The sequence below is a fragment of the Phocoena phocoena genome, chromosome 4, assembly GCF_963924675.1.
Source record: "Phocoena phocoena chromosome 4, mPhoPho1.1, whole genome shotgun sequence".
Taxonomy (NCBI): Eukaryota; Metazoa; Chordata; class Mammalia; order Artiodactyla; family Phocoenidae; genus Phocoena; species Phocoena phocoena.
In genome coordinates, this window is record NC_089222.1 from 61923216 (window position 1) to 61948737 (window position 25522).

General features: G+C 45.1%; 1 protein-coding gene across 1 annotated transcript; it reads right to left on the reverse strand.

Annotated features, from left to right (window-relative positions):
* Positions 1-170: 170 nt before the first annotated feature.
* LAMP3 (lysosomal associated membrane protein 3) lies at positions 171-24485 on the reverse strand. Its single transcript, XM_065876843.1, has 6 exons — positions 24437-24485; positions 16665-17395; positions 15656-15784; positions 5945-6002; positions 2692-2862; positions 171-310 (listed from the first exon to the last, which is right to left on the reverse strand). The coding sequence occupies exons 1-6, from the start codon at positions 24483-24485 to the stop codon at positions 171-173; spliced, it is 1278 nt and encodes a 425-aa protein (XP_065732915.1).
* Positions 24486-25522: the final 1037 nt, after the last annotated feature.

Consider the following 25522-nt stretch of genomic DNA (forward strand, 5'->3'; position numbering starts at 1 on the left):
TGGGAGCTGTCTTGTAGCTAGCCTGATGGCCTTTGGTGGAATGCTATTTTCCTAATCGGATTTGGAGGGTGGGGTTGGCAACTAGAAAAGTTGATCCCTTCACTTCAGGCTAAATATACAGCCAGCATTCCCAAGGCCTTAACCTTGCACACTTTGAGGAAGGTGGGGTTTTACATGCGTTCATATCCTCTCCTGGGCCTCTTTCTGGTCACCAGGCATGCTGTTAGCAAAACGCCAAGCAATCCTGCGATACTCAGGCCCACGGCCACAGGGATTTCTCTCCTGTTTCTGTCACTGAAGCATGCGTCCGCTGTAATTGAAGTCAGAGTAACAGGTGTTACAGGCTGGCCACAATGCTGGGAAGTGATACTGCCCCTGCCCGCCTCAGCTTCACAGAGAAGGAAACTGAGAGAGAGATGGATCTGCGGGACCTGTCCCTGCTGCCTCAGACATATGGACAGGTGACGATGAGAAGGGAAGGGGTCACTGCAGTGGGCTGAAACTTGTAGTGCCTGTGATCACTTAGGGGGTGTCTTAAACTGCAGATCCCAGGGGCCCCGCACCCAAGCAGTTTTGATTCAGCGGGTCGGAGGTGGGACCCAGGTGATTGCGATATGGCTGGGAGGCAGATCCAACTTTGAGGAACACTGGTTAGGTCCAGAGGGTCAGGATCAGAATTGTGTCTTAACTCTCAAGCCAGGGTAAGCACGGGAGCCTTGTTTCCCAACGTTGGAAACACAGACCTGGACCGTATCACCTGGCCAAAGTTTTCTATTTAAACTCTGTGCTTCTTGAAGGGACTGCTGGACACCCCGGGCTCCTGGTACCGGAGAGAGCTTTTGCAGGCTCCGAGATTTTAGAGAGAAGGGGTTTAGAAAGGGGGTCAGGGGCCTACTGTTTGGGATGACTGTTCTCTTTGACAAGGCTGAGCGTTACACTTGCTGGATTCCTCTCCAGTTCTCCGAGCCCCTGCTGAAGGGTCACCCATCTGTCAGGACTTCTCTGACCCCCTTCCTGCAACGCCGTGTTCCTCATGCCTTCCTCTGCGTTCCCATGGTCTTTTGTACTTATGCCTTTTATAATGCCATATTGTATGGTAACTTCTATTTTTTAACTTGCTCCTTTTTCTCTCTTCTCTTACTCTCTGGTAGAAAACATTATTTACAGGATGACATACAACTTCACATTTGAGCACCTTTAGTGAACTTTGAGGTGCAAAGACTGGGAATAAGGAGCTGAGCTGAAGTGGGGACAGTGGAATGAACAAGAGAAATATTTTGGAGGTAGAATTGATAGGGTTTTGTGACTATGTATATGAGAGGGTGAAGGAGGGAGAGGAAAAAATGAAAAGATAGTTTTCTACATCTCCTCGTGAGCACTGCTTAATAGCGGCCAGGTGTGCTGCTAAAAGATTTTTATTTCTCATCTCTGCCACCGAGAGGTTTCCCAGACCTGCTTACTTCCTTCTATACACAGGTTCTGAGGGGGAGGAAGAGAAAGTGTGTGCCTTATTTTTAAGACCACATGATTAAATATAGAGGTTTTTCAAGCCTTCATAATAAATTTTTAAAAGAGTTTCCCAAATTGGATATTTTGAGACAAGATGACAGAGTGGGGGAAATACCTACTAGCAAATTTTAATATTTAATCTTAGGACTCTGGTAAAGGTCCAAAATTAAGATAGAGATTGTAGGACTCAGACCAAACCTACAGATATCAGGAGATCCAAGGCAAGTGACACTTAATACTGCCTTTGCTGAATGCTTTCCACCAGGTATATCAGAAGTTTTCTGCCAGACACATTTTCAGCTTTACAGTGGAATTCAAGTAGAAATCAGACTCATGTTATAGAAATTTAACTTACAGCTACACCTCTAGCTAAATCTATTTTTGATAGCTGAGAAGTACTCATAAGGTCATTGACGTATTATGAGAGAGATGTTTTAGAAACTGAAGTTCAATTCTTGCCCATATGTAGAAACCCTTGTAATACTGTTTTCCTGGTGGGGAGAAAACGGCTTTTTTGGAAAGTCACCCTGGGCTGCCCCTGGCCTTCTTGTTAGAACCTGCTTCCCTCTGTGGTGGTAAAAACCCAAAGTAGAAGTTGCATGGAAACTAAGACTGACTATGAGGAAGCACTAGTGGGGTGGAACAGCTTGGATTTGAGAAGAGGGGATTCAACAGAGTGTATTTCTGTCTAGAATGATCACAACTTTCTCTTTTCCCTCCATAAGTGGGAAAGAACCTATTCTGAAATCTTGAATTTTAGACATCACTAATACTCAGGATTTTTAAGGTCCAAAGACACCTGGGTTTACCAGTGTTCAACAGCTTGTCCAGGGGAGGTTACTGATGGCGTTTTCTGACTCTTTGATTGATTGACTGTGTGTGTGTGTGTTTAAATGAGTCAGAATGTGTATCTTGGCCAGACAAGAAGAATGTATTCTGCTGTGGGAGGGCAGTGGACATGAGTGGGCTTAAGTGTCTGATTTTGAGGCTGGTATTGACTCATACAATGGTGGGAGGGAGGGTTGGCCGGAGAAACTTGACCCTGAGAGCTTAGTGGAATCATACTCTGCTAGGAAGTTCATGTGATTCTTGTCCCTTTGAAAGCTTCAACCAATAAACAACTTGAAACTACTCCTGGGTCTCAGAAGTTTAGCTTTGCGACATGATGACCCCTTAACTTACCATTTCCAAAGTGGCTGCCTTCAAAATCAAAGGCTTGAAGTTGGATATTCATTGTTTTCAGCTGAAGGTGGGTGGAGAGCTGGATGCTCTGTTCGCTCACACACTTGAAGGAATGCCCCGCCACAGTCTCAAACATCACCATTGCACTTTTCATTCCTTGGTAAACTTTCTCTGAAAACACAAAGGTGAAATACCCACATGTAAGAATCCTGGCAAGTATCCATTGAGCCCCAGCTGTTGTGGATGGCCCATGTGCAATTAAATGGCCTTCCTCAGATGTGGTTCTCCACAGTTCTGACACCTTCGCCTTATGAAACATCACCCTGGTGCTGTCTGGGGACTTTTTCCTGATGCTCTGTTCACCATATATGGGGGCAATCTCACATAAATTAGAATATGATAACATTGAAATAAAAACTCTTCGGAATCTTTTATTCAGTTATTTTAAGTCACTGGGGGCAGAGTCAATGGGGGCTATTGTCAGTGCCTGCGCACAAAAAAGTGTCCACAAAAACTTCAGAAATAAAAGAAGTAAGATTGTTCTCTGAGACAAAAATCACACGAACTCATAATGCATCAGAGCAGAGACATGCAAAGTTACCAAGCAGAGTATTTGCATGTCACCACACTGAATGCATTCATATAGCAAAAGGAAGGACTAAGCCCATCATTGGGAGGGGTTGTCGCGTCATTCATGGAAGCATGGAGAAGGGAGAGGCCCATCTGCATCCATCTGAGTGCTGCTGGGAGAGAAGGACCTGCTCAAGGACTGGCCCTGTCTCATGAGAGGCACACGCGTTTCAAGGAGGTGAGTGCTTCAAGGCCCACAGGGTTAAACATTTAAAATATTCACACCAGCAATTATACTCCAACAAAGATGTTAAAAAAATTTAATAACTCCATTTGCTCTAATTCCACCTCTACCAGGCACCCTGCTGAATATAGTTCGGTTTCCCGAATGGGAGAAAGTTCATTGGCAGAGTACGCAAGTGTCTTGGTCCCCTTGCAGTTATAATAAGAAACAGCAGCATGATGTGAACAAACTGGCATTCTGATTTTATACATCAGTTTTATGACCTTGGTTTAACATCAGGTTCCTTGAAGAAACAGCCGCTGATGGCTTCCGGGGCTGAGGACCAGACTATGGACCTCAGGGAATTCATCCACGGGCTGTGAACGAGGGAGTCCGAACGTTGCCTCCTCTCCTGCTGCTGCGGGTGTGTTCGCTTGCATCTGACATAACATCTCACACAGAGGGTCAGCTCGCTGTGTTTCAGGTGCTGTGCAAGTACTTGAACGCTGTGCATTTTCCTGTTTAATTCCCACAAAATTTTTTTGAGATAGGTACTACTGTCACCATTTTACAGATGAGAAGACGGAGTTGAAAACATTCGTCTAAGAACATACATCTAGTAAGTGGTATTTGGACTCAAGCCGTCTGATTCTAGAGCTTGTTACCTTAACTACTGTGCTGTTGTGTCTCCTGCCTGTTACTGTCGTATTCACTGCAGACTCCTGCATTTATACATGCAAACGTCCTACATGATGTACTGAATTATCCATGTACACTGCTGTATCTTGTGTTATATCCTGGGGTAGTCTACTACCACTGCTCGTGCTAACGTCACCACGGTCACTACCCCTGTAACTACAACTAACTACTGTACTCACGCCACCACCACTGCCACCATTGACATGAAAATTATCATTACTATGAGTATGACGGTTCCTGCTGCCGCTCCTGAGCCTTGAGCGTGCGGACCTAGAGTTATTCTTTCCCCTCCCTCAGCCTCTCAATTAGCTTCTGGTCTGACTTTCCCTTCTCCTGCCCCTTGAGACGTTACTACCCTATTAGTAGCTAAAATGTGGTCATTATCCAGTGATAACATTAGCTGATTTATGGTAGCATGCACAATATTTATTCCCCAGTCGGTATGAGGAGACTCATTTGAGATAATGCATATGAAAAGGTCAACTGTGACATCTTACTTACATTTAACCAATGATCATTGACAACAACTTTTTGAGCAATACCAATGTAATATTGCTAATATTTAAAATAGATATATCTTCACATTTTCATTTCTCGGCAGGTCTCTTTAGTATAAGTTCCTTAATTAATAAAAGAATAAGTTTAAGCCAGTCCAAAGAATTTTGAAGAGGAGAAAAGAGACATGAAAACTCTTAGTACACGACCTGGCACAGAGGAGGTGCTCACTAACAGTGTGTTATTGAAGTCTAGGCTTTCGGGAGAAACATCTGAGGCCTCTGAGAAACTCCCTCAACTTGACTGGGAGCATTACTTTCCTAGAAGTGAACGTTGTAGGAGTTCTTTCAACTTGCTCTACTTTGGGTAATTTTTCATATAGCAACCAAAGTGAACCTTTATAAATATAAATCTGATATATCATTTCCCTACGCCAAGCCCTCCAATGGCATCTTTTCACACTTTAGAATAAAATCCAAAGTCCTCACCCTGTCTTACCCACAGGCTCTCTGTGCTCTGGCCTGGCTGCCCCTCAGACCTCACTGGCTGCTTTGCTTGCTCTCTTGGACACACTGGTTCCTGCTGGTCCTTGAGTGCCCCAGAAAGCTCACTCCTTAGAGCCTGGGCACCTGCAGTTCCTGCCGCCTGGAAAGAGCTTCCCCAAACCCAGATGTCCCCAAATGGGGACAGCTCTCTGCTCAAACCTCACCTCTTCAGAGAGGGCTATCTTCTCAGAGGGCTTCCCTACTACCCCTTCCAGTCCTCTCCATCCTCATCCTGCTTTTTTTGCTCATAGAATTTAGCACTATTTAACTGTATATTATAATTTAATGCATCCGTTTACGTCCTCTCCCCACTTCTATAATGTAAGCTCCATGAGGGCAGGGACTATATGTTTAGATAATTAGGGATACCGAGTACATACCATAGGGCTTGGAACCTAGCAGGCACTAGCTACACTTTCGTAGAATGAATGCATGATTCCCAGAGTGTAAAATAAACCTCACCATTAACAGCAAATCTGTCCAAAAGTCACTCAACTCTATTGTTGCTGATTTGACACAATGTAGCCAACTTGTTGCATGAGCAGACAAGCAGACTGAAGCACACAGAGATGTATCAATAATAAGTTCCCTCAAAGTTACATTGCTGGCTGCTCTCTCAGTCTGTTTCTCAAAGGCAGCATCACATATTAGCCAGGTGAAAACTGGGCTAACCAGAAACATAGCATCATCGCTGGTCGAACAGGCTTCTCCAGCTACTTACCTGGATTTGAGATGGTCAAATAGGCTTCCACCTCACTGATATAATACGAGTTTTCATCCTGTAAAACAGCAGTGTGTCAACTTTTGGGTAATCTCTGTTTTTATGTTTATGATCCTAGTTTACAGACTGTTTAGGCAGGATTCCAGCTATTAAATCATTGATATGGGGGTTTGGGTTACTTGGTATGGAGCCACAACTGTGTTTGAAATTTTCCAAAGAAGTAAATACATCATACAATAAATATACAATAAGTAATGGCTTGCCCCTGGCTGAAAATTTCTCTATTGCATACTTGTTGCCAGAGCCTGAAATTCAAATTCCACTGGTACTATTTGAGTCCCTTCAGCTGGGCCAAGTTTCCCCCTTTTATAATGCAAATACATCTGGAAGGTGGATGGGTTGGTGGGGGGCATACATTAAGCCCTTATTAGTAATTAATATCTTAGGGTAGGGATTCAAGCTGAGACCACTCATCCTTAAGGCTACCGTGGGTGGATCTGATGGGGTCCATAACCCGCCCTGGGAAAAACAGTGTATGAAAAATTGTGTGTGGATTTTCCTGGATAGGGTATCAATTACTTTAAACAGATTAATGGGTTCATGTCTCCAAAATGGTTACATGGGGCCATGAAGGATTCTGGAAAGAAAAGGTTAACCCTGAGATTACTGGCTGTTCTCTAGAAGACCCCAGGTTGTTGTGTTCAGAATTATAAAGCAGTGCTCCACGTTTTATCCAGAGACTGTACTTTTGAGAAAAAAAAAAAACAAACCTAAAAACCCTACAAAACAGCCCTGTAACTTCCTGAGAGAATCAGGGTATGGAACATTAAAACAAATTGAATTGAGATATGAAAGTTAAGCTGGAAAAGGAGTTTTTATTTTTTAAAGTAGGTGATTTACAGTGTTATTGCTTTTAAACATTCATTAGAAAACTGTCTGCAAGTGAGTTGCCAAAAACACTAGTAGAGCAACCAAAATCAGAATCTGAAATTGAATTACTTTTAGTAGTCATTAAAGGAACTTAGCAATAATAATCTTGACCACATTCTAGTCTATTTATATATTGTTTGTAGATGAAATGATGATTGCTTACACAATAAGGGCTCCAGAAATACAAACCGTTCCAGTGAGGTGACTGCTATCGATGCACTGAACTCTAGATCCTACAGTTCATGGAAGCAGCTCCACACACTGGCTTCTCACCTCGTGCCAGGCACTTCTTACCTTGTGTGGCAGGCACCTCTGTGCCTCCCCTTATTTAATCCCCACAACCACTAGGAGAAGAAATGGAGGCTCAGTGACTTGCCCAAGGTCACAGTCCTAATAGTTGGCAGGTGAAGATATGACCCCAAGCCACCTGGCTAGCCTTTAACTTCTCTTATATCCACTCCAGACCAGGCATTGCCCTAGGTCCTGGGGGAAGAATAAGACCCAGATGCTTCATTCAAGGTGCTCAGTCTTGGGTCTCAAAGGCAAGTTGGATGATGTGGATGATGTGCTTGGACCATCCATTTGTTTTAGAGAAAAACAACTGTGACCCAGGCCCTTGGGTTGCTTTTACATACAGTTTATTCAGGTTATTATTATTTTTTTTTTTGGCACGCCTTGAGGCTTGTGGGATCTTAGTTCCCCGACCAGTAACCCAGGCCCTTAGAAGTGAAAGTGCAGAGTCCTAACCACAGGACCGCCAGGGAATTCCCAGGATATTCTTTACTTGGGATCCCTTTTAGCATAAGAGAGACGTGTATGTCAGGGCCCACAGTCACCGTTATAAAATCCCTGCCCCATCCTAAGGGCAGAGAGAATCCATTGAAGGGTTTTAAGCAGGGCAGTGATATGAGGGCTTTGTTTTTGGAAGTTGCTTGGGCTGTAGCAAGAGATTGATTAAAGAGTAGCAGGAAAACAGTGATGGGGCCAGCTCTGAGCTCCATGGGATACCTCCTGAAGTCTTCCCTCTCCTGTGGCATCTCCTAGAACTATCCTCGCTGTAAGGAATGGGTGCTTTGTATGTCTTTAATCGTTTTACAGTTTACTAAGTGCATTTTTCTGCCTTCTTTGATCCTCACAACTCCCTTGAGGCAGAATAAATGTTCTCAGCCCATTTTACAGCTGAGAACAAAGAGCTCAGAGGAGGTAGGCCTCTACCTCTGATTCACTTTGTCTGTAGGTGAGACAAAGCAAGATCTTGTCTATGGGATCTTGTTCTACACTTTCCTTCATGGGATGTGTGGTTATAGAGAAAAAATTTGTCGTGCAAGAACTTTCTTTCACATTCCCTGGAATATATTTGCCTATATATAATCATCTATAGGAAGCAAGACCAGCTACATAATTTGTGGACCTAGTTAAAAATAAAAATGCAAGATCAAAAATTATTAAGAATTCCAAGAGAGGAGGTAAAGCATTAAAGCAAGCATGGGCCCTCCCAGCTGCATGCCCTGACAGGAAGGGCTGTTCCTGCTCTACCAGAACTGGTGCTATAATTATAGGGCTAATACCCAAGGTGAGGCCTTCCAAAGCAGATGGCAGTGATCAGACTCACTGCAAGTTTATCTGATAATGTAACAGGACTGAGTCCGGAGCCTGTATGCAGGTTTCCTTCTGTTTTGACTGAGTGAAAATTAGCCAGACGTTGACTGGGACTGAACTGCTGTCTATCTTCATGGTGAAGGAAGAGCATTTGTTAGGTGAACTTTTGTAAACAAGAGCTCAGTGGAATGTTTAGTTTCCTTGAGATTCCAAGTTTTACATAATATATGCTGCTGATATCAAATGAGTCTTATTTAGACCATGGTACCCACTTTTTCTGTGGAGTTGTGTTAAAGAAAATAAAGTTGTCTTTTATTTAAACTAGAGCAAAGCATTTTTTTTAGACTCAGAAATTCAGAATTTGGCCTAATTTGAATGGTAACAGAGCTGAAGTTTATTCTATATGAGGGGCTGGCAAGTTTTTTGCTGTAAAGAGCCATATGGTAAATATTTTAGGCTTTGTGGATCTCTGTAGCAACCACTCAACTCCACCATTCTAGCACAAAAGCAGCCACAGATGACACATATGCAAACAAGTGTGACCATATTCCAAAAGAACTTCATTTATGGGCACTGAAATTTGAATTTATATGATTTCCTATGTCACAGAATATTCTTTTTTTTTTCCAACCATTAAAAAATGTAAAAGCCATTCTTAGCTTATAGACTGTACATTTTTTTGGTGGCGAGCTGGATTTGGTCGGGGGTTGGGGGGCATAGCTTGTTGACTCCTGGGCTACACCATCCATAAAGAACAAAGTTGCTGAGCAAATCAGTTGGTTATGAAATGTTATAAAGAGAGTGGTTAACCTCCTATTTGGGAGAATAAAGTGTTGCTAAGAATTTTTAAACACTATTTTAAAAATATGTCTCTGTTCCCATGTAACCTAGGTTAAGTTGTTGAATCTTGGTGAACATTGCAAAAATTTAATTTTTTTTCTTATTCAGTAGCAGTATGGGGACAATAGTAACAGGACTTACCTCTTAGGTTGATGTGAGTATTAAATGAAGGAGTCATGTAAAAAACGTATCACAAAGTCTTTACTCAAATTTTAACTAGTGTTGTTAACAACAGTAATAAAAAGATTTCCCCTTCCCAGTAAACCTCTCTCATTAAAATCAAATGATAATTTTTTTTTTTTTTTTTTTTTTTGCGGTACGCGGGCCTCTCACTGCTGTGGCCTCTCCCATTGCGGAGCACAGGCTCCGGACGCGCAGGCCCAGCGGCCATGGCTCACGGGTCCAGCTGCTCCACGGCATGTGGGATCCTCCCGGACCGGGGCACAAACCCGTGTCCCCTGCATTGGCAGGCGGACTCTCAACCACTGCGCCACCAGGGAAGCCCTCAGATGATAATTTTTAATCTATATCCTAGAGCTCAGATCCACCACAAACAGAAAGAAAGAGAGAGCAAGCCAGTGAGCTAAGCTTAGCTAGCCCTATGGATTAAAGAACCAGGCTGAAACCTTAGCTCTCAGGGATGGGAATGGGGTGGATACAGAGGAAGGCAGTGGTGGGGAGGTTGAGAGCTTCAAGCAGGTGTCAGATTTAACCCAAAGCCCAAGGGAAATTACATGCCACACATACTGCAATTTATATTCTGCAATTTATAGCGCGTTCTCCTTTGAAACCCACGGGGTTATTCTCTGCCAGATGTTCTTCTCATTCGGGGTTGAGGTTGGAGAGTGACAAAAGGGGGCCAAGGACTCCTAATAGCTGAATATGGTACTTTAGCACGTATAGCACGTCCATGTGAAGGGACCATTTGCAGAAGTACCATCTCACTACTGAACCAATGGCTGCTGACAACGTGGCTCCTCACCGCCAGTGTCTAAAGAGAACTCTGCAATATCTCATCAAAAGGTCTTAATTCAAGGAACTTAAACACTCTCCTTAGCAAAGGACAGGGTCCAGAGCAAGCCAGCCAGTCAAGCCTGCCCAGGAATGCAGCTTGCCAAAGACTGTGAGGCCCAGGGTCCTCTCCTCAACTTCTGCAAAATGTATCGTGGGAGTTTCACAGTCACAGATGTTCAGGATGTGGACATCAATCAGGCCTTTTTTTGTTCAATGTTGTCGACTTCATCAAGAAACCTCTGCTCTGGAAACAGACTCACAGATTTAGAGAATGAACTCTAAGTGTGTTGGGGGGTGGGAAGGATAGTTAGGGAGATTGGGATTAACATACACACACTACTATATTAAAAATGGATCACAGGGCTTCCCTGGTGGCGCAGTGGTTGAGAGTCCGCCTGCCAATGCAGGGGACACGGGTTCGTGCCCCGGTCTGGGAAGATCCCACATGCCGCGGAGCAGCTGGGCCCTTGAGCCATGGCCACTAAGCCTCTGCGTCCGGAGCCTGTGCTCGGCAACAAGAGAGGCCACAAGAGTGAGAGGCCCGCATACTGCAAAAAAAAAAAAAAAAAAAGGATCACAAACAAGGACCTACTGTACAGCACAGGGAATTCTGCTCAATGTTATGTAACAACCTAGATGGGAAAAGAATTTGAAAAAGAATAGACACAGGTATATGTATAACTGAATCTCTTTGCTGTACACCTGAAACTAACACAACATTGTTAATCAACTATACTCCAATATAAAATAAAAAGTTAAAAAAGAAAGAAAGAAAAGAAACCTCGGCTCTGAATGTCACAAAAAGAGGTCAAAGAGGCTATTTCCTTAGAGCTGCTGGTCTACTTTTTGGCAACTTGCCCCAGAGTTCTCTGTGAAATTTAGATTCATTCGCTCCTTTATGGATTCATTTGCTAATGGTATACTATGTATAAAGTCAGGGCTGGGCACTAGAGAGAGGAACATGAATAAGTCAAGACTTGCCTTCAAGATGGCAAAATGTGTGGTAAGTGCATTTATGGAGGTCGGGGAATATATGGAGGGTCAGGAAACCAAGAGAAGAAAGTGTCCCAGTTTTACCTGGGATGGACGTGGGGATTGGGGTGGGGAGACTCCACAGAGTGAAGATGAATTGATAATTCATCTCAAAGGATGAATGAGGGGTGGGAGGGGCATTCCAGGCAGAGGGAACCCCACAAGGGAAAACAGGGCAGGAAATGGTGCCGCACACTTGGCCAGTTCTAAACAGCGCACTCTGAGTGTGTTAACATTTGAACACTGATAACAGTCCTCAGGAGTCTATAAGCTAAGAGGGCTCCGAACGCCCCTGAAAGGCTCTGGAGAAACACCAGGTGGGTGGGCACTATTCGACTTCCAGACCTCATCGACTCCAACTCACTGCCTTGCCCTGGTGCTCCTCTCTCCTGGTGACTGATTTCTCCCAGGTCCCAGAGCCGGCGCTGGAGGCTTGCACTGCCCTTCCAACCAGGTGGATGAGAAAGGGATAGTGTTGAGAACAGAAACATAAACTCTACACAGTTACTGAAAGATGTTTTTAAAACAAAATATCCTTTAAAACAAGGAAGTTGTGGGGAGTAGGGGGAAAGGAGATATATCTATCTTGCAGCTGAAGGGTCTGAACGGCTTTCAGCACTGTCACCTTAATCAAATGAGACATTGACATGGAAACGATTTTGGTTCTTTAAAAAATGAAACTGAGAGAAACGAGACAGGAAACCCACCTCTCCAGACGCCGTGCTCAGCACTTTCACATACACCAGCCCAGTTCACCCTCACAGTGGCCCAACAAAATAGGTCCTGGTGGGTCCCATCTTATAGTGGAGGAAACTAAGGCTCAGAGAGAGAGCTAGTGACTTGTCCATGGTCACACAGTAATAATATGGATAAGTGAAGTCTTGACTGACAACATCAAGTGACAGTTTAGGAGGCAAGTTTTTCTTTACGTTTCTGCCATTGGCAGTATTTCAATATTAAAAATGACAAATTATTGTACATGATTTGAAACCTAAAACTATAGCCTATATTTCTTTTATTTCTCCTGTTATGTCTAGCTCAGTGTTGGCGACAAAGTAGGTGCTCAGTAAATTCTTATTGGTAAATTGGCTGACAAATCAGTCTTGCTAATCAGCATCCATTTATCATTCTACAACTTGGTTCTCTTTATAACATCTATTATGTTATAACTAACATGCATTCCTATTTTCTAAGGCTCTCTTTTTTCTCTAGAGCACTGGTTCTCAACCGAGGGTGATTTTGCCCCTCAGGGGACATTTAGCAATGTCTGGAGACATTTTGGGTTGTCACAGCTGAGGTCGGGTGTTGCTACTGGCATCTAGTAGGCAGGAGCCAGGGATGCTGCTCAACATCCCACAAGGCTCAGGACAGCCCCTGCCCCAAAGACTTATCTGTTTAAACCCAAGTGTTAATACTGTTGCTGTTGAGAAGCACTGGTGTAGAAGGTAGCAACATGTGAAAAGTGGTTGACTGAATTGTTGAGCCCACTTCTCTTGTGGAAGGATCTAGACATCTTTCCTGCCTAAGTGCATTTCGCATAGTTCCCCCGTTAGGGCAGAAGGCACAGTGCTGGGATCCACAGGCCAAAGCGGGCCTACAGCTGTGTTTCGTTTTGTTTGACCAATGGAGTGTTCAAATGTCTAAAAAAATGTGTTGCCAACACTAAAAAGTCATGTGCTTTCAGAAGAAGATTGGGATTTCTACCTTCTCTTGAACAATAAGTGTTCACAAACACTGGTCTCTTATTACTACCTGATAGAGGTGATGTGTAAATATTTAATGGGCACAGTAGGGCAGTGGCCATGCAGGACACCCCACCGTCCAGAATGAACACCTACCATAAAGGACAGTGACAGTCCCCAGGGCTAGAGGCCAGCCCCACCACCAACCCCGCCAGCTGGAGCTGAGGAGTGGCTGGTAGGGAGACGGGTACTTCCAACCCCTCCCTCTTGTCCCGTCACTACTGAGGCTGCCGCTTGTCACCTCACACTTACTCTAACATTTTTCATATGCAGATTTAATGGGGAAATAAAGTCTTCCTCAAAGGTGTCAAAATAAAAAATAAGAGCTGCCCGTTTCAAGGAAAAAGACATTTTTACTTTTTCACTACTTCACTCATTAAGTTCTATGCTTAGCCCCTGTGATCTTTGGATTTGTGGCCACTGCTCTGGCTTAAACAACTTCTCTTTTAAAATGCATAAGTTCCCCAGAAGGGCTAAGGCTGGTGGGAACTTTTACTTTCTATGAGCCTTTTTGCTTTCTCTTGGGGCATAGCTAAGGGTGCCTGCTGCGGGTTTTGGTGCTGGCAGTGGAATGAATAAGGTGAGTTTGGTCGGTGAGACTCAGGCAAAGCAGGACTGAGAGCGGCTCACCTTGCTCCTTCCCGAAGGTGTTGGGGGCAGGGAGCCCTGCTGGTCCTTCCTGCTCTACTGGACACTCATTTCCTGTCCACCCTCTGGAGGCACAGAGGATTTCCAGAACGGCTGGGATTCGGCACTTGGGTGGAGCTTGGTCAAACAGAGCCCAGCCTGAAGGCATCGTTCCAGGAGACAGAGGAAAGGAGCAAAGAAAGACATCGAAAGGTGCCAAGACACTCCTGCCTGCAGTTCTGCCTGCGGCCCGGCAGCAGTGGCCACTGTGTGCCCCACACAGACACTGGAGGTTCCTGACGCCTTTCTGTAGGCAATTATTCACAGGGGCAGTGGGCTGGGTGGGATCAAGCCCTAGACTAAAGCATAAATGCTTATGCCTATCCTCTGCCATTTTGCCAAAGTGACTTTCAAAATATCCCTGACACCTTTTTAGATCAACTTCAGTTGTGCAGGAACAGAGCGTTTATTCTGCCCTGAATGTTCTTCTAGTGAAGGACTATGCTTGTTTCCATTTGGTACTGAAAGGAAACCACCAACTTCTCAGGGGCATTTCTACCTTAAGGAGAAAAGTATCATGAGAAGGACAAAGGCTATGAGACCAGGAAACTCAGTTCAGTGTTCTGTGACGACCTAGATGGGATGGGATGGGGGTGTGGGGTGGGATGGAGGTCCAAGAGGGAGGGGATATAGGTATACATATAGCTGATTCACTTCACTGTACAGCAGAAACTAACACAACATTGTAAAGCAATTATACTCCAGTTAAAAAAAAAAGCTTATGAGACCAAGTCAATAACATTAACAATAATAATAACTCCATGCAATAAAGACCATTGCACGTATCACGCACTGTGCTAGATGGTTTACATATACCATTTCTAATTCTCCCAAGGGTCCCACAAAGTAGCTATAACTAGTTCCTTTTTGTAAATGAGGAAACATGCCCCAACTAGTCCAAGGTCACGCAGCTAGTAAGTATTATGGCTGTGAGTCAATCTTGATTTGTCTGATCCCAAAGTCTGTGCTCATTGCTCTCCAAGATCTGCTAACCAAGACCCTCTAACTTCAGGGGTCACGTTAGACAGGTAAGAAGAAGGCCCACACCGAGTCCCAGCTGCAAGGGTCCTCTTGGCTTATTGAAAGACACTTTGGACCAAGCAGGGGCAAGCCTCCTTTGAGAGGGGGTTGACCATCACTGTGTTCCCAAGACATTTGTCCTTTTCAGTCACTGTAATCACAGCTACAGTGGCTATTGAGCATCCACTTTCCATGTATTGAACAAAGCTCTTTACGGGAGTGATCTTTCATTCTTTTCCCCATTTTTCAAATGATAAACAAACAAACCTCAAACAGATTAAGTTGCCTGCCTGATGTCAAAAGGAGAACAGAGTCAAATTTTTAGCCAAGACTCTGATCTCATGACCATGCTTTTCCACTCTACTCAGTTGCCTACCTCCACTCCAGGATATGGCCTGGAAAACCCAGCCCCTGGTTAGTCCCTGAATTTTGCCTTCTGTGGTTGGAAAGAACCTATTGTGACATTTGACTTTGGTCTCAGGGTAATCCTGTTTCTTTTTGCCCACTGGGTATTTCTATGGGTCTGTTCATCGGTACAGCTTCCTCCTTGGGGTGGTTTGCAAATGGCACTTCGGCCAGGTTCCCCAAGGCCACATCTCTCTCAAGAGGCATCAAAGCCCTTCTCGGGCCGCACAGAGGAGGCTGAAGAGGGAAGAAAGCAAACAGAAGATGTCGACACTTGCCTCCTCTCCGTCTCCATGACCCTCATTCTTATCAGAGAAATCTCGAAAGGCTCTGAGGTCTGTTTCCCCTGGCACTTAAAGTGTGGGATTGCACCACCGGGCCCCAGGGTGAGGGACAGGGAAAGCGATGCTAGAGCAGGTTAGTGTAAGGAGTTCAGCCTCACCTTGGTAAATGTCAGATTCACAAATCCACCCTGGAAATTCAAGAGAAGGTTGGATTTTCGGAAGCCACAGTTCCCAGAGGATTGGGTTGCATTGGGGTCGATGTTGAAGTATTTCTGAGGTGAAAAAACCTAAACCAAATAAAATAGATTGGCTCAATGGAATGTCAAAGAAAACTCTAGCTGGGAGACCAGAAGCACAGGCTGGTAATTGAGCCTGAAACTCCAGGCTAGTGGGTGTTCACTGGAGAATTTCAAAGTCCCTGGAAGACACCTCTCATTTCCAAACTGTTATGTTTAAAAGACTTTTTTTAAAGAAGGAGTGCTCTCACAGAGAGGAGTTCCTTGATAGATAATTCATGGCAGGTATATTCTTGAAAAACCGTGTAGAATTTAATTTTTGTTCAAGCAAACATGTTGGGCGCTACAGGAAAGGTTTTGCTATCTAATGTACTTCTGTTTCAAATAAAAACCAAATGTGGAAGTTTTACTTGAAATCATATAAACTGTGCAAAAAAGGGAAGAATTTTTATAGTGATTCTTTCAGTAAATCAAATAATCTAAGCCCCACTCCCACCCTCTCCAATCTTCTCATTAACCTGGATTTTTCATATTAATGTCACAGCTGGCTGGAACCACAAAGACCATCTAATGCAAACCTCTCATTTCACAGGAAACTTGCTGAGGCTTGGAAGTCATCCAGAGGAGCAGGGCCAGGCTGGGGTGAATGCTGGCCACATCCAACACTCTGCCCATGGTGGCTAAAAGTGGAGGGTGTGCATATTTAAAACTTTGGTGTGTGCCTTTCTTCATTCATACAGTTGCTATCAGTGTCTATTTTTGTATGTGTTCTAAAACAGATCCACCTCGTAACAGAGCACCTTGGAGAAAGAGGAGCCCGCAGATACCTATATCATTCCAAGATACAGGATGCAGCGGAACGTCCACTTTCAGCAAGGCACTCCCCACTCAAACTTTTTGAAGCAGTGCTATAGTCCTGTGCCGGACTTACCGACTCCGTGTCTTGAACCGTCAGCTCTATTCCCATCTCTGCTTTGATACAGAGCTTGCTTCCGTTCAGAACTTGATAAATTCCAGTCTTGGCTGACGATGGCTGGGGTGCGAGGGTGGGCCTGGGAGCTATGGTGGCAGGCGAGGCTCTGTGGGTTGTGTTGGTGGGCCCTGGGGTGTGGGTGGGTTGAGTAGGCTTCTGACTGGTTGTGCTGTTGTGTGGTGTGGTGGACAATGTTGCGTGAAGGGTGGTCTGGTTACTGAGTTGGGTGGTTTTCCCAGTTGTGTGGCTGACAGTCGACGGCCTGGCTCCAGTTGTGTGGGCTGGCGGGATGACGGTGGATGGTGGTGGACTGGGACCTGTGCTGGGGCTGATTGTAGCCTCAGTGACTGGAGCAGCCGTGTGTGACTTGTTGGGTGTGGCCAGGGTTGTGACTAGGGTGTGGGCTGTCGGGCTGGTGGAGTGGGTGCTGTCTGCAGTTACCAGGGAAGCTGTTGCTGGAATTTTTATGGTTGTGTGTGTGGTTAGGGTCTCAGAGGTGGATGCTGTGACAGCTATCTGAGAGGTGACATGCCCATCTGTTGACCTTGCTGCTAAAGTTTTCTGAGGCACACGGTTCGTTGGCTGCAGGAGAGAAGGTTTTGCTGTGGTCTGTACTGTTGCCGGTGGAGAATAGCCTGTGATTTTTGGAAACGCTTTTGCTCTCACATGACCGCCATAATGCAAAATCACTGCAAATTAGGAAACAAAAATGTTAATACACCAACCAATGGCTCACATGAGTGAAGCCCTCCCCCGCTCCACATTAAGGTTTCTTCATTAAAAATTAACATGTGTTTTTCAGATTTGGGGGAAATTTACAAGGAAATAACAGTGAAGTGAAGGTCACTCAAAACTCTACCACAAGGCCACAATTTTAACATTTTGGTTGCACCCATGTTTTTACAGGGTTGTGAGCATACTGGAGATATTCTTCCCATTTCTCTGTGTGGGGTGTGGTACTATCACCCCAGCAAGCATGCTCAGCTAGATATCTAAGTGCCAATGCCTCTTCATTTTCCATCTTCAAATGTGAATCCAGACAGTTCCTGGATAGAGTGTGCTCCTGGGTAGGGTGCTGCTGTGATGACCTGATAGAGCTGAGGCAGCATGAATAACAGTAATAAAGATTTACACAGACTTGTATAGTTTTCAGAGAATCATATAATCCCAGGTTTGAAAGGGACCTTAAAGATTATCTAGTACAAACCCTAATCTGATGTGTGAATTGTACTGTTGGATATTTGCCATGTGTTCCGCCAATCTATGCATAATTACCTCCAATGACAAGAGATTCAGTTCCCTTCCAGTTTTTATTTCACCATCAGTTTTCTTTTCTTTTAATAAATTTATTTATTTATGGCTGCGTTGGGTCTTCGTTGCTGTGTGCGGGCTTTCTCTAGTTGCGGCGAGCGGGGGCTACTGTTCCTTGCGGTGCGTGGGCTTCTCATTGTGGTGGCTTCTCTTGCTGTGGAGCACGGGCTCTAGGCGCTTGGGCTTCAGCAGTTGTGGTGTATGGGCTCAGTACTTGTGGCTCACGGGCTCTAGAGCGCAGGCTCAGTAGTTGTGGCGCATAGGCTTAGTTGCTCTGTGGCATGTGGGATCTTCCTGGACCAGGGCTCGAACCCGTGTCCCCTGCACTGGCAAGCGGATTCTTAACCACTGAGCCACCAGGGAAGCACCGCCATCAGTTTTCAAAATGTACCCCAGTTTCTGTCATTCCCTTACTTAACCTTTAGAGTAGCGCAGACTTTTCCAACTAAGGAATTAAATTAATCCATAAGTGCTCTGATATATCTGGTGTGCCATCCTTCATGGTTTGGCTTAAATGTCAGCTCCTCAAAGAGTCTTCCCCATCCTTCCCACATGAAACAGCTCCCCATCCCCACAATTCTCCATCACAGTATTATATTCATTGCCTTCACTGCATTAATCACAGCTTGTAATTATATAAGGGGATGGTAGTCAAATATTTAACAATAAGCCTGTCCAGACAGTGTGTACCAGCAGAATATCAGCCCTGATTATATGTTTATTTATTAATTGTGCCTCTCTCCCACTAGATGAAAAGCAACCTCAAGGTGGGAACTGTGGGTAATTTTTCTCACCACCAGTGCCTGTGCACAGAAGGTATTCAGTGGATACGGAATGAATGAATAAATAACTGAGTGTGTAAATGGTGGTTACAGCATTGTAGACCTCCTAGGGTTATTAACAGGCTCAAACAAGGTGGTTTGAGTGAAAGCCTTCCTGGACTATTAAGCATACCTAGAGTGTGTATTATCGTCATAGGTTCTCTCCAGGGTCATCCCTTCAGGGCCGAAGCCCTCTGAATCTTTTTCAACCAGAATAGTTCTATCCTTGTCTCCTTCCAAGCACAGAGCAAGCCAGAAATTAGACAACTGCAGGTGATGTCCCTTGGGAGCTTACGATCAGGTACACTGAGAGATGGCACTGTCTCTTCAATGCTATGTTTACGCATTGTATTTTCACTCATTGGAGCTGTTACTGCCCGGTGCTGAGCAGTGACTTGGAAAAACATGGGGAAAAGGGAAAGAAGATCACTCTATGCTGGTGTTTATAAAGTCCTGAATTTCATATCTAATTAAAGTCATCCATAAACACCTTTACTATCTCTCCCTTTCATCCAATACATTTCTAGGTGGGTACTTTCCCCATAGCAATAAAAATTCCAAGTTACTGAACACTTACTACATGGCAGGCCTCAGGTCGAGGGTCTTATTTCACCAGCTCTTCTCAAAAACCCTCTGACGGGTACTAATCTTTATCTGCCTTTCAGATGAGGAAACTCAGGTTTAGAAAATTCTATTAACTTGACCATAATCACAAAACAAGTAAATTTTGAAGCTGAGACTCAAGCCCCTGTCTGAACCAAAGCCTGCCCTTGGATCTGGGCATGGGTGGAGGTGGTACGTGTCACTGGGAAGAATGGTAAGAGAAGAGACAAAAGCAGAGGAGAGAAGAGTAGGGTGCCCCTCCAGTGACCCCAGTTCACTAAACCCTCATAATGGTGGTCCTCAGAGAGTCTTTCAAAGGCCCACATGCTAAAACCGTGATTATTTTCCAGAAGAAAAGGCTAACTTTAAGCCCAGTAGTAGCACTTATACATTATTTCTGCACAGCTGGTTTGCAAAATGGGAAAGACAAAAGTATCAGTTCAAAATGCCTTTGATAACCTTTAAAGAAGACATTATTAATGACATTAAGTTACTTGAGACTATTACTAAAGAGTCTTTTCTTGTATCTAAAATGTTTACTTCGACAATTGAAATGTATGATATTTGAGAGTTGCAGATTTTATGGGCTATAGATTTACTTCACAAATCTTTGTAAAATCATACGTGGAGCCTTTATGCCCATACTGTAGAGCTTGGAGCAAGATTTTTCCTTTCAAGATTGTTATGAAGGTTGACAGTTGAAGATTTATTTGCATAATTCATTTGGGCTGAACCTGAGTTGCTGTTCCCTGGGTCAAGAACCCAATGGGAACCCAGTTAGGGTCATAGTATTACTATGAAGAAATAGAATTCACTCCCAGATGTGGTATCTAGGAACATCTTGTAGTAAAAAGCAAAGATTGCTGCAGAGAACTCTGGGAGACTGGGAACCACCTGACTTTTGCTCTCCTGGAAGATTAGGTCCTTGATAAAATCCCACTGTGTACAGCTTATGAACTAAAGCAAATCTTCTCAACTGAGTAGAATTTCCTCAACTGAGTAGCACACCCTTTCAAAGGGGGAGCCTTCCTCATAATGCAATTAGAACTCCTCTCTCAGCAGTGATGAATGAACTCAAGTAAGGGAAAAAGCACATTGGCCATTCATGAACGCACAGCACCCCAAACAGGACAAGAAGACTCATGGTACACTGTCAAGTGTGCTTGGTATATAGGAAGTCTTTGTGAGATGCCTGGAGGTGATGGTGTCTCCATATGGTATGTGACCTTGAGGCGGACAGGAGCCTGGGCTGGTAGGTGGCAGGAACAAAAGTGACTGAAAGTAACAGAGTGTGTTACAATTAAACAAGTCTGGGAAATACTGTTCTAATATTCTTCTCTTTCTCCACTCTGGTCCCTCCCCTCCTCTCCTCATCTCCCTGTAGGAGTGTGGGGTATAAAAGGTGGGCAGGCAGTTAGATGGAAATTTGACAGAGGTAGCTATGCTGTGCATTGAAATACATCCCAGAAAGTTCATATGTTTGTTAGGTACTCAATGGAAATAATGCTCTGAAAAATACTCTGTTTTACAAAATCTATGTTTATGACCACACATATATGACCAATCTTGGTCAAAATTGGGTCATAGTTTTTCAATGGGATCTTTGGCCTAGAGGTTTAGTCAAGTTCACTGGTCTGTCTGAAAACCACAAAGTGGGCAGTGGGCAGAAGCAAGGGCAGGGCACAGCTCAGACTCTCTCAGTTCTCCTTCTACTCAGAAGAACACAGCCTGAAGTCCACACACTGATTTGCGAAGCTCCCACTCCCAGAACCTCAGCGTCTCCTCTCCAGGATTCAAGAGACTCAGCAAATGAGTACCCCAGAGCCTTAACCCCTTGTTTGTATTCCTCTAGATGGTGAACTGCAGGAAGGGGCGTGAGAAGGTTTTGGTTTCCCTACAACTCGCAGGAAGAGTGAGAGATAACCCATCGGCCAGGCCCTGGGAAAGCCAGTGACCACACAAGGACTGCTTCTTTAGGTATTTCGCAGACAGTCGGGCCTTCCCAGAGAGCCTTAGTTTGGTTTCCCCACCACACCCAATTCAGCAGATACAGAGGCGCCTCCTCTGAGCCAAGCTCCAGGCCAGGCACTGGGGTTAGGTCTTTGTTCTCAGGGGGGCAAAGCCTTGTGAGGCAGACACAGAAACGGACTATACTCCTCAGTGTGACAAGTGTTATTATTATTATTTTAATAAATTTATTTGTTTATTTATTTTTGGCTGCATTGGGTCTTTGTTACTGTGTGCAGGTTTTCTCTAGTTGAGGCAAGCGGGGGCCACTCTTTGTTGTGGTGCATGGGCTTCTCATTGCGGTGGTTTCTCTTGTTGCGGAGCACGGGCTCTAGGCACGGGCTTCAGTAGTTGTGGCACATGGGCTCAATAGTTGTGGTTTGCGGGCTCAGTAGTTGTGGCACACGGGCTTACTTGCTCCGTGGCATGTGGGATCTTCCCGGACCAGGGCTTGAACCCGGAACCCCTGCACTGGCAGGTGGATTCTCAACCACTGCGCCACCAGGGGAGCCCAGGTGTTATTATTGAAGCAGGCCCTGGGTGCTATGGGGTGAGGTGGGGAATCCATCACGAGGAGAAATTCTTCAGGCAGACAGGAAAGTAGATGGCATCCCACAGGCAGGAGAAAGAGTATGTGTAAAGGCATGGGGCTTCAGAGCCTGGAATGTCTCTGCAAAACAGCAGAGTCAGCATCATGGGAGCTTGGGAGGGTGTGAGATGGGGTCAGGAGGAGGGCCAGCAGGGAGCAGACCTGGCAGGTCTCAGAGGCTACCTTTTGCAGAGCTCTAAGGAGCACAGCTGGGGAGTACATGGAGTGCTGTGGCCATGTCCGGGGGCAGGGAGTCGAGCTTAACTCCTGAGCACTTTCTCTGGCACCTCCCCGGGCAGCAGAGGTAGCCCTAGCTGGATGCGGCAGGAAGACGGTTTCTGGATGTGTGGGGCAGTAGGGGTGGGCCCTTGACAAGATTCTGCTCACAGTTTCACAGTTTAATCTTAGGCCTTTCAGCAGAGAGATGTAAATCCTGCCTCTGTCAGTTTTCTGTGGGACTTGAGGCTCAAAGAAAACCCTTGAGCAGAAGGGGCTCTAGCCCTGTGTCAGAGACTGCTGGCTGACTACGCCAAAATCCAGTCTTTCCTTTTTCCTTAGTAACTGAACCATGAGTTTAAGCTGAGCACTTGCTGCATGGAATAAAGCCCCCATCTCTAAGCCTCCTTTCCAGATGGGTAGGAATGTGACTGAGTTCAAGTCAAAGCAATACAAGTGGTAGGGTTATGTGGGCCTCTGGGAAGGTTGCTTGAAGGGAGCTCAGTCACCTAGGGGGCCTCTCTACTGCCTTCCTGTTTCCTCCTTTAATCAGGCCGCAATGTGTATGTGATGGCTGGAGCTCCAGCAGACATCTATAACCATGAGGAGACCTTGCAGGTGGAAGTCACACATTGGATGGTGGGTCCACAAGAATGAGTCCCCACACAGACCTGGTCTGAATTCCTCTGGACTTGTTTTCACTTGAGACAGAAACACACACTTATCTCGTTTAATTCACTATTTGGCGCTTGTCTCTTATGTACAGCTGAACCTAAACTTAACTGATACAAATGTAAATCTCCTCATCTTATGGGCTTCGAATTTGAGATCAGGGTAGCAAAGTGACTGGATAAGGATTACATAGCTAGCTTACCTAAAAGCTATGTCTCTCCAAGCAAAATGTCGAATGGTTTTTGCTCACATGCAATTCAACAAGTATTTCTTGAACATATGCATGCAGAAGTATAGGGCAGAAGTGCAGAGCATGGACTTCCTGGGTGCAAATCTCAGGGCTGCCATTTGTTAGCTGAGCGCCCACGTTCACCTCTAAGAATGCACAGCTCAGAGACGAAAGGGCAACGTGGGCGTTTCCTTTCCACCTGCCTGTGCATTTATCACACGTTCATTGCCCTCCTGAATCCACCAGTCGTCTGCCAGCCATTGAATTGGCGCCCACAGACAGGTCACTGAGGGTTACGGCTACATTGAGATCTTCTGCTTTTTTATTGGCTTGCTCTGCTAAACATAATGATTACTTTTCATTTTGCCTCCAAAAGAATGTGAAACTCTAATTCTGAAAGTGTGGCACAGAGAAAAACAGCCTGGATTAGGGTAGCTGGCCTGACCTTTCACCCAACTTTCACGACAATTCGTGTTACACTCAAGTGCAGCTGTGTCTCCCATTTGAGCGTGTTAGTGAGGCCATGTGGACAGAGCTAGCTCCCTCACATGTTCAAGTCAGTGGTAGTGGAAGGAATTGTGAGTCAACCAGCAAACTTGATAAAGCACATAAGAGGACTCAACGTCCTAGGGAGAAAATGTTCTTGGTGAAAGCAGGGGGCACAGACATAAAGGAATCATTAAAATCTCAGCTTCCCAGACAGTCTCTTTGATCTGACCTATACTGGTAATGCAACAAGAAATCTTTGATGCCCTGGCTTACATCTTTCTGAGACGGCAGTTTGTCAGACCACATCTCGTTCACTTTCACAACTCACTGTTACATAATATACACATAGCGCTCCATTTAAGAAAAGCAGAAAAAGCAAAGCATGACGTGATTTCCCCAGGCTCTTGGCAAGAGCCCCATTTCTAAGCCCTGGCTCAGTTCTCCATCTCTTAAATCAAAGAGATTTGTGCAAACTCTCCCTAATCAGGTGCCTACAGACCATTTGGGAACCACGGGCAGTGTCACTGTCTTCCAGGGTTGACACCTTCTCTGCCTGACTCATGGAAAACAAGTCCAAACTGTGAAAGCCTCTGGAAAAAAAAAAAATGAAGGTGTGCTCCACACGTAAGGTAATAAAGAGGCATTCCCAAGTCAAATACCCACAGTAGCTGAAGCCACTACAGCTATCTCCAATCTGTCCTGTCCCACCTTGGTCACTGGCACTAGAATGCATTTACATTTAATAGGACCGGATGTGGCAGGGTCACCATGGAAAGTCATGTGTGTCACTCACCGGCCAGGGACACGAAGAGCACCACCACTGCAGACAGCTGCCAGGACATGACTGGGGAGCCAGGGAGTATCGCTGCCTCGCCAAGGGACTGCTAGGCTCAGTGCTCAGCAAGGCTGGGTCTTCCGAATGGTGCAAGGCTAATTCCAGGGCAGGCTCTGGCGACAAAGTAGACACCTCCTTCTGCCCCTTATTACTTGTGGCAGAGAAAACAAAGTCACTTGCGTTATGAGAACTGAAAGGCCCTCCCAAGTGGTGTGCTGAGAGGGGAGGGAAACCACAAGTGGCTCTTGTGTGAAGGCAGGAACTTTCATCTCTGCCTTTAGTGTTTGTGAGCGACGGGATGGGGGATGGGGCATGTCCCCCAGCCAAGGTGAAGGGCATCTGAGATCATTTTGCACAAGAGGTGGTGGATCTGTGGCAGTGCCTGCTTCCTTCTCTCATAAGTTGGGTCTCCATTTTTCTCTAAGATCTTGAGTACATTTCTGTAAACCCAGAGACCCTTCTCAGCCAGGAGAAAACCAGTCCCTCAGTCCTGAGGGGGAGCATGAGTCAAAACTCCATGGGTAGAGTGCTGTGTGTCTCTGTGTGTTTTCACAAGAAGTCTGAGGCAGCCCTGTTCTCTGCTCAAGGCAGCCTCACCTGGGAACTTCACCTTGTGGGAGGGGTCAGTGTGACCTCAGGAATCAGGGAGATCTGGGTTTGAATCTGGCCCTGCCAACTCACCGGCTGTATGACCTTGGGTAACCTCTCTGAGCCTCGGTTTCTTCTGTTGTATAACAGGGTTAACAATGACTATTCCCAGGTGGTTTTCCTGGAACACAAATAATATTGAATGTCTTCAAAAGGCAACCTTTTCATGTCTTATCTCCTTCCTCTATTAATTAGACAAAACAATGGTGGTCTCTCTCCCAGAGCTGTGAGTCCCTGTGAGGAACACACATAGAGGCAGTTTATCAGGATACCCTCCTGATTACTGGGTTTAGGGCTTTCAGTTTAGTCTCAAACCATTTCCTGAAAAACAACTTTGGCAACTATTTTATCTTACTATGTTGCTGTAATCAAGCAAATTTACCAAAGCAAGGGGTG